The following is a 17,351-nucleotide window of genomic DNA, read 5'->3' on the forward strand; positions in this document are numbered from 1 at the left end:
GTGATTGTATCAATTTTATAGTATATAGGCCTAGTTGCTTGTGGAGCTATTGGACAAACATTGATAGTAATAATAATCTACTGACGATTTTAAGTATTAAGGTCAACTCTTAGAGAACAAGGGATTTACGCAAAATATTTTTTATATTTAAGAAGTTAATATTGCAGATTTTAGAGGAAAAAATTAAAAAAATGAAAATTCGCTAAATTTTAGGAATTTTTCGACTTCCATGGCTACATCTACCTAAGATCCAAAATCATATACGGTTGCGCACACTAAGTGTAGTATAAATTGACCACGGTTAGTTACAAGCCAAGTTAGTGTTCCTGAAAACAGTTCGTGCAACTGCAACCTTCAGGCTCGGAATTTTTCATTATAAAATCCATATAGTGAAACTTGCGGTGGACAAGGTCGCAGTTGGAATTTTCCTGAAGTTTCTCCCGTTATCCCACATAACCATGTATATCATTCCGTCACATTTCTCTATTTCATCATTCCAAAGTATTCCTCCAACGCAGGCTGGCGACGCACGAAGGGGGCTGGCCTAGGGACGAGTAGAGTGGCTTACTCGAAACCTGGGTACCCAGCAAACCTTAGTAGCCAGTGTGGGAATGCACCTAGCTTGACGGTTAGCACAACAGATTGTAAAAAGTCGACAGGTTATAGTGTCCCGTCCCAAAATTTCCATTCCATTCCATTCGGACTTTTAATGCTTAACACTTCAAAGAAGTGCTGTCCGGACATGTGGATTTTATAATATTCCTTTATTTCTACCTACGAATGTGTTGAATTATTTCAGAATCGCTCTAAATAATGAAAATAATTTCCACAGTTTAAACTAAAATGCAAAGTTTTTGTAACAATGATTCCACAAAAATCGTATCGGGTAACTTTTCTACGCTTATACAGGAAGATTCATAAACTATGAGCTGAACTTCAGGAATGATATCTACTGGTAATTTTAAGAAAAATGTCATATAAACAATACACATAGATCAGGAGCTACAGATGTTTTAATCCTGAGAAAACAGAGGCGATTGTGAGAAGAATAAATTTAAATACACCGAAAGTTCATTAAAAAGTACTATATTAAACAAAAAATAAGAATATCTCAGTCTGAAAGCTGTTTTTCAAATATTCCTTTCACTTTAATGCACTAGATCGCGCGGTTGTGAATCGGTCGCGTAGCATATCGTAGCTAGGCACGCACAGCAACTCACTAGACCTGAACTATCCTACCATTCTCTCTGTACATCACATTACAGTGGAACACCACTTCCCTTAGTACAGGTCAATTGTTTTTTAAGGCACATATAAGTTATAAGCCCGGTTCGCAATATTACATGGTTATTTTTTTATAAATAAATAAGAAATGAATGATAACTGGACTCATGTTCATATGACATTTCTTGCCCAAAGTTACCCGAAGAACTGATCCTAAAGCGCAGGTCATTCCTGACGCATTACTCTGTATAAACGTATGTAAATTTCTTTAACATCAATCCAGTATATGAAGCGCTAACAAATAAGAGAACATAAAATAAGTTTCTGTTTATTTAGTTGGTAGTCCATATTGGCAACATAGCGCTGTAGTTCCAAGCTCAGCCGCTTAACTGTCATGTCCCATCTCATAAAAAAAACAGGAATACGGTATATGTTGGAAGAGTTAAATAAGATTTAGCCTGCCTTTCGAAGCGAATAGGAAAATTCAGTTATAGAAAGGTTGGAAATATTACCGACTTTCACAATGTTTCACACATACAAGAGGGACATTTCGTCAATGGAATCATTGAAAGCTACCTTAGATACAGGTTTCGACCGTTATCGCTTGAAAACAATTAGGTTTTCTGTGGATCTAATGTGAATCCACGATATGAACATACTACTTTTCAATGAAAAACAAATGCCTCGATCACACTTAAAATTAGCCTCTGATTGTAGTTTTCAGCAGTCTACTTAGCGTTTTAACAATTCTGCATCTAATTATTATACATTTATAAGACTTCAGTAAATGTTTCAATTTTATATTTTTCTGGATATTAGGAAAGTATATTTTATTCCTTTGGTTACATGTTAAGTTATTTTTACTTCCCGATCCTTTTGAAATTGTACTACGACCTTCAATTTGAGAAACGCTGAACTACAGAGTTCCCAGTAAGTTAAGGATTATACGTTAGATAGAAATCAAAGATCTTAACATCTTGTGTAAGTTCAAAGTGAAGTACATCTTTAAATTTGCACTAAACACACAAAACAGTCATGTACTTCATGTAGTTCTGTCAAAATATGTCTTGCGCTAGTGGGTTACATGGTACTTTTGGATGAGGTAACATGATCCACTTTTCATAACATGTGATAATCCTCTTAAATAAATTTGCAATTCTGAATATTTTTGTTAACTGGCGGAAAATATGAACTCGTTGTCACATATAGAGGCATAACCAGATATGATTACCTATCTATCGAATTAATATTGTATTTAGAATTAATATTATATATTATTAATCTGTATTATGTTCATGGAACAAGCTGAGTCTAGTTGTATCAATATCACGAGGAAATGAAGTCGCCCGCATGAGTAGTCTGTAGTGCACGTGTATAAACAATCTTAAATCACGCGCAGAGGGCCACAATAACATTAACTCTCTCATCACAAGTAAGATGGTCAGAGTAAGCAGCACTCATGTGATAAACTTAAAAGATATTATCCATACATGCCTACTATTGGCTATTCATGACCTCATGGTTAAAAATACATCTACCCCTAATTGGATGCTAATGACCTCATGGGGAGGTAATGACCATATGGTTCTCAATCTAATTGGCTGCCGATGACCTCATAGGGTGGAGTTTTTCATTTCCTCGGATAATATAAGCATGGAATTCATTACCAGAGGTGCCTTTTGCTACTGGGAGCTCTACAGTTGAGCTCAGTATTTGTATTTTGTATATATTATAATAAATATACTCTACAATTTCTTCGAGTCATCATTTCGGGACTTAGGTTCCGAACGAACCCTAACATTTATAGTTTATGTGACTACACCACATCGTCATTAGACTTGTGTAGGTATTTAAAACAAGTACAGTTGTCGAGATTGGTTCATCATTAACTGAGCATTGCAGAGTGACTAGAAACAAGTGAGAGAGACAATGTGTTACTGGTAGTTCTTCTTTAAATGCAGTTCCTACATCCCCGTCTTCAAAGTCAGAAAACAACAGCCTTGACGCGACCGATATATTTTGTCTCTCAGGGTAGTGTGACCTTCATTTAACCACTTTAACAAAACGAATGAAGTGCTCTTATGCACTACTCCCTTACCTTAAACTGTATTTCCTGTAGCCTAATGAAGTAAAAGAGTGCGAATCGCAATTTTTTTTATAAAAATGAATATAATATCATTAAAACTCTTTCGCTTTAACGAGAGAAGCACGTTTCACTATAGTAACAGAAAAACATTTAGGTATCGTAAACTGGAGTAAACTTGACCACTAGGGTAAACTTGGCTACAAAAAGAAAATATTCAAATCATGATATGAGACGTACTTCATACATTTTTAAAGTTCAGTGTTATTTCTCCGTTCTTTAAGCATTTTTTTTTATAATTCTAAGTCACAATCAGGGCTGATATCATCACTTAAATTATTTCTTTTTGTGACCAAGTTTATCCCAGCGATCATGATCACCCCAGTTTACGGTAGTAATAATAAATAGTCCTATAAAATCTTATAAATATATAAGACATTATGCATTAAACAACTGTTAAGCTAATGCTTAATGACTTTGAAATTAATATAATGAGAAAGTTCCTGAAAATTAAATTTTACTCTTTACTTTTCAGATTAACAACTTTTGCTCACTGTTCTCTTTTTGTAAATGTTGGAAGGACAATGGAATTGAATGGAATTTATTGGAGGAGGACACTATGGTCCATCACTGAGACCTGATACGATCTATTGTGCTGTCGGCCTGGGTGGCGTTGTCGGCACAGTGCTGGCTTTCTGTGCCCGAAGTTACGGGTTCGGACCCGGCCCAGATCGATGGCATTTAAGAGTGCTTAAGCTTATTTTCGAAGACATTCTGAACAAAAAATGTCATAAACATGTGTCCTAATCTCAATATTTTCAAAGTTACACTAATTTGAAGTTGTTAATGAGATATCTTTTTCTCTTTAGTTTTAAAGATAAAAGAATATTGCAAATATAGAATGAACTATTAAGCATACAAAGAAATAATTTATTACAGTTGTATGAACACTTTTAAATTAAAATTAATATAATCAGTTAAAAACCAGACATGTTTCGGAGGAATGCTTCTCCATCTTCAGTGGCAATACCACGACGCTGGTACAGATGTTCGATGGAGGAGCATTCCTCCGAAACATGTCTGGTTTTTAACTGATTATATTAATTTTAATTTAAAAGTGTTCATACAACTGTAATAAATTGTTTCTTTGTATGCTTAATATCTCATTTATGAACACTGTTGAATTTGGCCTTACTTGTGTAAATTCAAATAGAATGAACTATTCAGAAGTATCATTTCTTTAATTAGCTAGTGTTCTGAAGCTTAAAATGTGTTCTTAATTGCATTGTACAGATTTTGTTTTCCAATTTTTGACTAAGAATTACATTACTTTACGCATTTATCACAAAAATTATTACAAATCATACGATTTTAAGAACTTTATTTTTAAGGTTTATTATACATCCTAATGTACAGTCTTGAAGAATTTACAAGAGTGGCGTGATTTGTAACAATTGTTGTGACAAATGCGTAAGAGAAATGTGATTGTGTAATTAAAAATCGAAAAAAATTCTGTACGAAGCAGCTATGGAATTCACAACACAGTTTTAGCTTCAGAATACTAGCTAATTAAATAAATTATACTCCTGAATACTTCATTCTTTACCTGTAATATTATTTTACCCTAATAACTGAAGAATAATAGTATTTTACAAACAACTTCAAATAAATGTAACTCTCAAAATATTGAGATTAGTAGACATGTTTACATGACATTTTTTTGCTCAGAATGTCTTTGGAAATAAGCTCCGTAAGTGGCGGTAAATCCTCGCGAATCACCCTGTATATTGCGCTAACTCTCAAGCATTTCAAAATCTACACCGGTTGACTACACTAAGGTTCGCTACATACCCAGGTTTCGAGCATGCAACTCTCTCGTTCTTAGGCCAGCTCCCGTCCGTGTGTCGCAAGCCTGCGATCGGGGATTGCTATGAATGAAATTATGACGAAATGAAGAAATGACGACGGAATGATTTAGATGCCTAATATGAGAAAAAAACGAGAGAATCCCGAGAAAAACCCCAACTACGACCTTGTACGCCACAAGTATCAATATGGATTTTTCAATGAAAAATTCCGGACATGACCGGGACTCGAATGCCGGTCACCTGCGTGACAGGCCGGAGGTCTGACCACTCTGCCATTGCAGGGGTTGGAAGAACAATAGTACAGTAACAGTCTTACTAATAAACCGTGTATAGTTTTTATACTAGACTTATGCAGAGTTGAGACAGAAAACTTTACTAATAAACCATGCAGAAGCGATGGATGTATAAACAACCTGTAACTATACAATGGGAATTGCTTTGTAGTAGTTATATACACGAAACCCTTTGTTTAAGCGTTGTATATAGAGAAAAAATGGCCGCCCCTCTAACAGCTGTTCGTATCAACTGTCATTCTATGATGATGGTTGCCTAGTAACCAAAGAAGAACAAACCAAAGAGCACAGAATAATTAGAATAATATTACTGTAGCTTGTACTCTTTGACCAAAATATAGTATGGTAATCGATTAGAGCCAGTTGTATTATCGATACTTAACACGCCACACTAGAGCGCTCTACCGGATGCAATAGAGAACCTCAGATATTCTATTATCTTTCGTAACGAAGTAATGACGAAACTATGACGTAGCTGTGTAACAGTTGTACTGTTATACGCGACGTATGTAGTGATTATTAGTAAGGAATTTACACACGACGTATAAATGAGCTACTCATTGTATAAGTATAAGACAGTTAAACGTCTGTATATAGAGTTTTTATTAGTAAGACCGTAAGAACACTGTCATGCTGTATACCTTAACATCGACATCGTTTCGTGATGGCGGAGTTGTGTCACACGCGATGAGTTCTTGTCCATTCTGCCTGTTCAATATTCTCCGAGACGGGCAATATACAGTAGATGCGGAGCAGTGCTTACAGACTAGTTCCACTGCACAATTTATTGATATGTATCCTCTGCTACCAGTATATTGGACTCTGAGAAATAACAGCACAGGCAGGATGAGCTTTCTATATCAGTTCTCGTAGTTTACATTGAACGGAGTGCACGAAGCGATATTCCTGAATCCGGCTACATCATATCTTACACTGTTTAAACTGCTAGAGTTGTAGAGACGATGATGTAAACTAGAAGCTAGCTGAATGCACTTATTCTGAATGCAAATATAGAAGTTTAAGTCTCCAAACAATACCTACATCATTTATTAACAGAGAATGTAGACTTTAATTTTTGTATTGCATAAAATTTCTGGTAATATTCCACTTATTTAAGGCGTTAGGTACAGCTTACAACAGTAAAAGTTTGGAAATATTCAACATTTTTTCCTCCATTATTGTATCTTGCACAATAATGAAAAGTAGTATGTGTAAGACACTGTCATTCTGCTACATGAAAAAAAAAATATTTTTACGATTCAAAAAAATTATTAACATTTTTGTTTTCAAAATTCAGTTCACTGTGCAGTGATGAAGCGTTTCCCACATAACTAAAAAACTATCCAACATTCTGTGATGAAGTATTTTGTGTATATTTATGCACGTAACATCTACAATATGATGCAAGATCACTTCTCTACCTTTGATAGATTGTCTGATAAAAAAATAAATTAATTTAAAAAATGGTCAAATATCAGTATTTTCTTCTAACACAAAATAAAAGAAATATTGTTTATTAAGGAATGTAGTTGAAAGAGTATGATAATATAAACACGAGTTTCAGCAATAAAATAAAAGAGAGAGAACATGAAAAAGTTAACAAGTACCATAATTTCCCATAACTATGGTCCAGGCACCCAACTATGGTCCAAAACGCATTATGTACTACTTAGTCCCCCCAAGAGTTCGGTGTTTGCCATTTAAGGCGCCACTGTGATGGAATTATGTTCCCCATAGATGCTTCTATCTACCATTACACGTGGCAATGATATGGATGCTTAACAAGGTCAGTGTGCATCGTTCTATTGAATGTGTGAAGACACGAAATCATTCAGTTTGTGATTTTCTGTTTTATTAAGCTCTCCTCTGTAGAATTGGTACGTTATAAATATATGATTTTTGGTACAATTAAACCTGGCTATATAGTGTTTACTTTCACGTAATAATTAGACTGGCAGAGATTAAGGACTCTGCGTAAAAAATGTTTAACCTCAAGGCTACAAATCAGTCCTCAACTATGTACCACAATTCTTCGTGGACCATAGTTGTATTTCATTTTGAAATATTTGTTTTAATGAAATGTGAATAATTAGATTATTTACTTCTGCAAATACGGTATCTCAGTATATTGTAAAACACAATTTAACATTATAGTTCAGTAAATAAAGAAACAGGCTGTTCCAGCATCAATGGTACTAGCACGGATAATGGTTCGGTAAAACGAAAACTTCAGGGTAGAATGATCACAACCGTCCCTGTAAGTGACTATGAGAGCGATGAAATTGAATTGGATACAGATTATGTTTCCGGTGTACTTTCCATATTTACAGACAGTGAGTCAGATATAGAAAAGAAGACGAAATCTCTTAAATTAAATCTAAAGGCACATAGTTATATGGTAGTTACTTATGAGGAAGAATTGTGGCCATGGAAAGTTTTGGAAGTGAAGAATAATGGAGCTGTTGTTTCATGTATAGTAAGAAGCGGCAGTTACTGAGGGGAGGCAATATCCGCTATTAGTAACATCTGGGTGGCCACAAAATCAGTTGAACATTTGGAAGGAAAATTGAAACAATTTGTAAGTTTTTACATCTTTTAATTATATCCATTGTTTGGCGTTGAAAATAATAGCGCAAGTGATAATAAAAACGTTTTTTTTTCTGGGAAGCAATGTTTTCTTCACTTCATAATGGGTTTTCTGATTCTCACCTCATAAAAAATTGAGAAACTTTAGGTGGCCCGGTATTTTTGCCGGTGAGTGTAGTTGTTCATTATTGCAGGAAAATGACTTTCAGATTTCACTTGTTTATTGTGTGTTTATGCAATGTGTACTTATAAAAAGAATCCATGCACTTTTAATTTATTTTTAATATTTCTGTGCTAGATTATGTTTCTACCCTTAAATTAGAAACTCAATTTATTCATTTACGAATAATTACAGATCCAGTTATAGCCCATTCATGTTTTCAAGCATGAATATATGAGTGGACCATAGTTGGGCAACTCAGAATACAACTATGTACCAATGCTTATTATTTTTTCAACACTTGTAATTAAATAATTTCAAACACATATGTCAATTTTTTAATTTAATATACACTTACAAGAGTCCGAAGCCAAAATTTCACTTAATCTGGATGAATAGTATTGAATATACAAAGAAAAATGTGACAAATGTGGACCATAGTTAGGGGAAACTACGGTATATGAGTCATGAAGGAAACGCTTCATCACTGCACAATAAACTGCCACCGAACACTCTGAACACTGGAAGTGGTTACATCGGCTTTAATACTAAAAACTTCACTGTGCCGTTCCTTACAGGCCTACAAGACTCTTACGATAGTAATGATGTTGACAAGCGCTGCACCGCCTCTGTAAAAGCAGAGTGGATGTTGAAAAAGGCATATTCCCCTACAAAATACGGAACACAAACCAGTGAAGCCCGCAGGGAGTCCAATTACTATGTTCAAAAGTGGTAACAGGTCTAACCGCACCCTGATAAGGCCTGCAGCTCAAGTGGTATGGAGCGCACTAATGAGATTTCTCCAGAGGAACGGAAATTAACAAAGTGTCGGAGGTGGATACCAGATTTATGTGATGTCACAGACAGCACCCCACACATGAGTATGTGCAAAAAGGGAGGGCGATATGTTGGATGGGGGGATTATTTTCAATCTACCATTACAGCTAAGTCCTTCGCTACCATTTCTACCTACATAATATGTGAGAGTCGCGGATTCAATTCCCGGCAGGAAAGTGAAAGATTTATCTATCTCCTCCCCATTGAAACCGTGTACATCCCTCCTTCTTACTTGTTCTCTGCGTTGTCTTAAAATATCATCTGACCACTGCTTGGGAGTTCAGTTATTTGTGATTAACTAAAGTTGATGTACAATTGGATACTTAACAGCAGAAAGGTGCTAAGTGCCAAATTAAAAAAAGTATTATATTTCACTACAATGGTGCAAATTGCGAAGGGACATTACTTCAAAAGGACTGGGTCCACAGAAGATTGTAGAGTCTTATTAAGAACACCAAAAGAGTGCAATGGTGCAAAGTTACCAGGGCTCTCACATAAAAAGGTGCAATGTGTCATTCGTTTTGATTTCCCACCGTTGTTTATTTGTCGTGTTAATAGTGAAGTTATGGCAAAATACATTATTGATTACACAGCGTGGTGTTTTCTACAAACAGGAGGATCAGGGTAAATCAGGACTGGGCATCGAGAGCGGATCCAGACTCTAAACGGGGACGCTTAATATCCATCCGTCACGGAATCAACGCTGCGCGGTGTTCGGCGGGGAAGAAAGGGGATGAAGAGAAATCATATGGCTCCCCGTGAGAGAGTAGAATCCGCTCTTGCTGCCCGGCCCTGGGGTAGATAAATCTTATATACAACATAATACGTAGGTAGTGAAGGGCTATGGATCATATAGAAACATAATATATTGCCTCTAGATGACACAGCTGGTTGCTTGTTTTAAACTTTTCAATTCCTAGTGTTAAAAATTCAGAAAATGGGGGAAATATCATAAAATTAGCACCTTTTTCTTTTTTGTAAGTGGCATGAAAATGCAGTGAACTGACACCTGAGTAGAAAATAGCTTTATTTTCTAAGTTCTATGACAAAGATTATTCAACACTATCAACATTTCTGTTGGATCTCTTTACTGCCATACCAGTACAACGGCATCAACATAGAACGTATGATAATCATGATGAAAGTCGATGATATTCAGTTCCAAGTGGTGAGGTTGATTTGCTTCCAGTCCACAAAATCACTTTAAATAGAAGTATTTGCAGAAATTAACAGATCTGTAGATAATAAATGGATCACAGTACCTACGAAATGTTTATGAGACTTCACATCTTTCATAAATTGTGAAGTTTTGTTTGTCTCTCAGTGTGTTAATTTTAGAGCATCATCAAACTATCTATGAAGATTAGTGAAATGTTGTCGTAAGTACTATCAATTCAATTCTAAAAAAATATATATTATTAAAGTTGTTCAAGAACAGAAGTTATTTATTAATTAAATATTGCTAATAAATTTGGCACTTCACACCTTTCTACTACTACTAAGTATCCAATTATGGTAAAATTTCTAGCGAACGAACCAAATGCTTAATTCATAGTTAATAACTGAAGATCATTGTTTTCATATCATTATTTCAGTTATTATTGTGGTAATTATAACTAATAATAATTGAAGCATATTATGATCACTGTTATTAATGTTAGGCAATTATAACAATCCTTCAACACAAATGATAAATACACTTTTTCATATAATAATAATAATCATTATTACTATTATTATTATTATTATTATTATTATTATTATTATTATCACTTTTTTCAGATTTAAAATTTTACTAACAACTTCAAATAAAAATTATTTGTACAATACACTAAGGGAGTATTATATGGATTTATCACTTGTATTATTATTATTATTATTATTATTATTATTATTATTGCAACCAATGCCTGATGTCATAACTGCTTTGAATTGTTATCATTATGATGATTTTAATCAATACCTAGGGACGATATTGACTGTTTTAATGTTATTATAATAATGATAACAAGCAATGTTGAAGCAGAATATAACCATGACGAGAATGAATATTTAATATGGTAAGCATCAAGATTATAACTAGTTTTTAAGGAAGATAATGGTTGCTTTGATATTACTGTAATCATGATGACAACTAATTATTTTCAAGACAGATTATGTTAATGAAAATGGTTATTTAATATAATTTCGATGATTTAAGATATGTGGTGATACTTGATAATGTTATAATAATGAAGATGAAACTAATCTTTGAAGATAGGTGATGATTCTTAATACTAACTCATATTAATGCTATAAGATTCTGTAGTGCTAGGGAAAAGCAAAAAAATGTTAATTTTACGGAAGAAGGAAAAAACTGTCTTCACACTGGTTTACGTCGATTTGATTTTCTTCTGTATGAATTATTCTAATTATGAGAAATACTTATGTCTCTTTTCCCAAGCGAGCAGATGTTCCGTAAATTGTCAATAAATTAATAAATATTTTTGTGGAAACTGACTTATGCCATTTTTCCAAGCACTGCAGAGATATAACTAATTTTTATGATAGGTGAAGACTAATATTATTGCTATGATAATGAAGATGCAACTAATCTTTACATAGTGACACTTGTGGCGATCAAGTGTTGCAGTTGAGAATTTTCTCGGGATTCTCACGTTCCCCCATATTAGGTGTCTACAGCTGATAACCATCCTGAAGAGATTAATGCAAAGAAGAGACAAATCTACGAACCAACGGTAGATTATTTCAAAACTAAATACACAATTTAAAAAATACTCGGACAAGTATTTGGCCTCATTTGGTGCAAAATGTACAATTTCAACATTTTTTGTTAATTTCGGAAAACAATTTGGCGTCGAAACTCATGTGATTAAAGAAATAGGCCTCTTGGCAAAAAGGATCTTTTAACCTCTTGCCCATCATTCATATTCAGATACAGTCACTGTACACTGTGTTAATACAGTACTATGTAATTTAAATACTTAAAGGTTATATTCATCAATTTAATAAATGTGAACCAATAATACATCATTTTTAATAATATCTTATATTAGTACATTATGCAACGAGCCTATAATGAAGGTAATTAAGAAGCGAGTATGGATATTTATGAAACGAGCGCAAGCGAGTTTCATAATTTTCATACCAGCTTCTTAATTACCATTATAGGCGAGTTTCATACAGCTTTTTATGCTCGACCATATTTCTAACTTGATATTATTAATTTTCTTTGTATCTGACCTTGGCCAATGTCCCGTATGTTGTGAGATGTGCGCAGACGCGAAAGTATTGATTTTTTCCGAGGAACAGATGTTCACATTGACCTTGCTAGGCCATAAGAACTTACAGAGATAACATTAAAATTAAATTAGACATTGAAAAACGAGATGACAAATTGAATTTATTTGAATATTATTTACAATTGACGCTAATTATTATAGTAACAGAACATAACCTTCTGCGACAGTATTGGATTTCCAGCCTCCGTGACTTTTCGCTAATTCTCTTTCGATTGCATATCCGAGAATAATCGATACTTGCGATTTTATAACGGTAGAAAGCTGACATGTCATTGGCTGAACAGTTGTAACCTGAGTCGTCATTGGCTGAAAGACCTGACCTTTAATGAGTAGGTGTACTTTAATGACATACATTAACGGTCTGCTACCAGGTGTATAATTACTACATTTCGGCATGGTCGAGCATAAAATTATTTAAGCACGTTTGTCCATGCGTATATATTGTTTTATTAATTGTTATTATTCAAGTGTACTCTGTAGGTACTCTTATTATTTGTTATCCCATGTCATAAAGACAGGGAGAGTTGCTCCTTTTGAAAATAAATGAATCAATTAATGAATTAATCAATAATGATTGAATAAATCAACAAATGAATGAATCAATGATTCATTGAATGAATCAAACAATCATTGAATGAATCAATGAATGAATCAAGGAATTCAATGAATGAATCAATGAATGCATCAATGAATGAATCAGTGAATGAATGAGTCCTGAATGAATGAGTCTTGAATGAATGAGTCCTGAATGAATGAGTCAGTGAATGAATCAGCGGCGTGCGGTGTTTACGTTTTCGGGGAAGCAATTCCGTGGAAACCCTGTATGTAGGCAACAGACATCGAAGCTCAGTCCAGCAATGGCATACATACAGGCACTGCTTCCCTTCACGTCATGCTACTGCACACCACTGGAATGAATGAATCAGTGAATGAACGATTCAATAAATGAATGAATGAATGAAAGAATGAATAGGTAGTTAGGTAGGTACGTAAGTAGATAGGTGGATAGGTAGATAGATGGATAAGTAGATAGGTGAATAAATAGTTAGATAAGTACGTAGATAAGTAAGTTGATAGAAAAGTAATTAGACAGACAAGTAAAGAGATAAATAAATAAATAAATAAATAAGTAAATAAATAAATAAATACATGCATATATAAATGTAACTATAACAATATTTGCTTTTATTATTTACCTCTCTATTCTTTCTATTTTAGCAAATTTTGTTTCCTGAGTTGTTTCTCTCTTTTTCTTTATGATTTACCAGTGCAACTCATATTTATTTAATTTATTAACTCATTTCCTTTTTTGTTTTTTTATTCTACAAATGATATGAAAAAACAGTTTTCTATTATCATGTATAGACCCTGTTATAACTTCACAGAATATATCTATGCAAAATTCAATGTTCAAATAATAAATACACAGTAATAAACTTGCGTTCTCAAAGGCGCACACAGACCTCTACTCACCCTTATCGAAGAGCTTGAGTTCTTCCATAGCGATCATGAGGCCGAGATGTTCATCTTGGTGACCCAGAATGACATAGACTGCAACAAACAAACAGATGCGTTACTCTAGGAGAAGACAAAAAAATGGAAAGATACTGTAAGCAGCTAATAAATAAACTAGAAATGGCTGTGTCACAGAGTCGACACACAAATGTCCTCCGCAGAAATACAAACAAGATTGCGTAAATGTTGAGAGTTGAAGAAAATGGTTACTCAGTCAGCAGCCCTCCCATCAAGTCCATTACTTCACTCGCGAAAGCTTCCTTATGGACCTTGATGAAAATTTTATTATCTAACGCACATGGGAACGCGAGGAAACCAGGAGGTATCGGAAAACACTATCAAGCTGCAGCGGAGAGCCCATAACTTCGCCCCTCGCCCGCCCGAGGGCGTATATCGCTGAGAAGAATTGTGTGTCGCAACAGCGAATGTGTGCACAACGCTCCCCGTTCCCAATCTCACTGGAGACACAGGCCTACTGCAAACGCCTTGTTCTGCTGTAAAGGTTAGCCAGATTCTGTCTGTGCAAAGACACTGATAATGTAGAAACCAAAACAGCAGCCTCTACGGTGGCCGAATGGTCAGACCTTCTGTCATGCAGACGGTCCGGGTTCGAATCTCGCTCAGACCTGGAACTTTTTATTGAAAAATACAAAATGACACTTGCGGCGAGCAAGTTCGCAGTTAAGGCTGGTTCACAGTAAACCGGTAATGAAAACGGCAACGAGAACGAGAACAGAAATATTAAAATAAATGTATTTAAATATGAGCATTCACAATTAACTACTGGGTGTTCATTTCAAAGTGTGTCATGACGTCACTGTTGTGAGTCGGGGATTTGAAGCGAGTTTCAGCTTTTATGTCACAGAAGTTGCCTATTATTCAAGGCGTTCAATCTGAACTTGAGAACGTGTACTGTATAACTTGAACGTCGTAGCAACAGATGACGGCCTCTACGGTCTGTGTGCTACCATAACCTCTTTCGAACTGTGTTTTGCGCGGGCAAGTCGTACGCAAGGTATTTGTTATCATCGGTTGCGTACCGCAACATTCCACAATACAAATCAAATGCTCCGTGTCCAAGTTAATGTGAACAAATACGTAAGTAATCGTCTTAACCCTCTCGCCATATCCCGACAGTAAGGAAAAAACTCACCTCAGTACGTGTTTCCAAACAGTTCACATTTATGCCACTACCGGCGTTACCGTACGTATCGGTACGTACTCTTCAGAATGAACGCCGTACTTACTAGGCAACTTCTCTGGCACATAGGTAATACGCCTTTGCGGAAGTGTAGGAAGATTGAATTCTCTAGGCTCATCGGCTAGCCACATGACGGCACACGGCGAGCCATGACACACTTTGAACTAAACACGCAGTATTGTGAACGCTCACATTTAAATACACGTATTTTAACATTATTTCCGTTCTCGTTATCGTTGTCGTTTCAGTTCCCGGTTTATTGTGAACCGGCCTTTACGGTTTTTCTCGGAGTTCTCCCGTTTCCCCATGTTATACACCTATATTATTACGTTAACATTTCTCCATTCCGTTATCATTACATGGAATTCCCCTAACACCGGCTGAAGATTCACGGAGGGGGTTGGCCTAGGGATGAGCAGGGTTGCTTGCTGTAACTTGGGTACACTTCAGACTTCAGAGTAGTCTCAGCCGGTGTGGCTTTAGGGATGCGTCTAGCGTGAGGATTAGCATAAAAATAGATCCAATAAGGTCGTAGTGTTCACCTTCCGAAATTCATTCAACCAAAATATCATGGAGCAGGGAGAAACATACAATGTATGAACGCAAAGGCGTAAAAACTCATGGAGCTTAAGAAATTAATTCACTGAAGTATATAGGCTAATAAAATTATTTTTTCTTCTTTTTTTTAAATTTTATTGGGTTATTTTACGACGCTGCATCAACATCTAGGTTATTTAGCGTCTGACTGAGATGAAGGTGATAATGCCGGTGAAATGAGTCCGGAGTCCAGCACCGAAAGTTACCCAGCATTTGCTCGTATTGGGTTGAGGGAAAACTCCGGAAAAAACCTCAATCAGGTAACTTGCCCCGACCGAGATTCGAACCCGGGCCACCTGGTTTCGCGGCCAGACGCGCTGACCGTTACTCCACAGGTGTGGACTGTATGTATGTATGTATGTATGTATGTATGTATGTATGTATGTATGTATGTATGTATGTATGCATGCATGCATGCATGCATGCATGTATTATTACATGAATAAATTAATTTAAAGTTAAATGGATGAAAGGCTTGAACAGATTGATTGCAATAGAAATGCAACAATGGATGGTTAGATGGATAGAAATACAGTAAAACCTCGTTAATCCGGACTAATTGAGGATAAGTTGATCCGTTTAACGAAAGTCCGGATTAACTGAAATAACCCAAAAGAACAGTAGAAAGTGCGTAAAAATGTCGTTTATAGTAACAAAGCACGTATATTATGAAATATTTAAAGGACATAGGCCTAAATACACTATACATTATACAGTACAGTGAAATATAGAGCATTGTATAGTTGAATTAATTTAATGCAAATTTGATGGAGTTTCTTTATTTTCAAAAAGATAGCTGTAATATTGTAATTATTGTAATTCCATAGTTCTAATGTATAGAAGTAAGTCTTAAAACAAGGTTCATTAATTTTCCCAAACTTCTTTTTTTTGCCTGTTCGGATTAAGCGAAGTCCGGCTTATCGGGATCCGGATTAACGAGGTTTTATTGTATCAATGAATGGACTGTGAAGATGAGTAATTCTGATTGGATAATGAGTTGTTACAGTAGGTGTATGGATGAAGAGATAAAAAAAATGAATGGAAGATGGTTGTTTGGTTAAATGGAAGATAAGTGGCTGAATTGGTGGAAAAGATGTATACACGATCGATGATTTCACGGATGGACGATGAACGCTTGAATGAATGGAAAAAGGAGAGAATATATTGACATATAGATTGATTAAGAGAAATGGAACGAAACGGAAATGGTGAACGGGTGAACTGACGGAAGGTTATGTGGACTAACAGTTGGAGGACAGGACGAATGGATGGAAGGGACATGCATGATATGGAAGATCCATGGAAGAACGCACTTACAGGAGGATAGAGATGAGTGAGAGGGAGGCTGTATGATTGAGGGGAAGCATGGGAGTGCAGACCGTTGGGTGGAGGAATAAACAGAAGTGCGAATGGGTGACTGGGTATGGGGACTGATGAATAGAAGGATGGGTTAGGGTGCGGACTGACCGATTAACCAACATAAAAACATATCAATTTCTTTGGATGAAAGATGTAATCAATTCTTTCAGGAAGAGTTGATATAAAATTTACTCTGTAACTTATTGCAATAATAGTTGGGAGAAATCACATTTTCGTGTTTGTATTTCAATTCTTTATAAATTTTACTTATTATGTTAATATTTCTGTCAGCGAAGAGTTTCATCATTACAATTAATAATAAAAGA

The 17,351-nt window shown here is 35.4% G+C and overlaps 1 protein-coding gene across 1 annotated transcript in view; it reads right to left on the reverse strand.

Annotated features, from left to right (window-relative positions):
- LOC138704813 (guanylate cyclase 32E) overlaps positions 1-17,351 on the reverse strand; it is a 786,020-nt gene that overhangs the window by 292,737 nt on the left and 475,932 nt on the right. Inside the window, exon 5 of the mRNA XM_069833092.1 lies at positions 13,827-13,904. Coding sequence (XP_069689193.1) covers positions 13,827-13,904 — 78 coding nt within the window. The remainder of the gene's footprint in view (positions 1-13,826; positions 13,905-17,351) is intronic.

The sequence above is a fragment of the Periplaneta americana genome, chromosome 8 (assembly GCF_040183065.1).
Source record: "Periplaneta americana isolate PAMFEO1 chromosome 8, P.americana_PAMFEO1_priV1, whole genome shotgun sequence".
NCBI lineage: Eukaryota > Metazoa > Arthropoda > Insecta > Blattodea > Blattidae > Periplaneta > Periplaneta americana.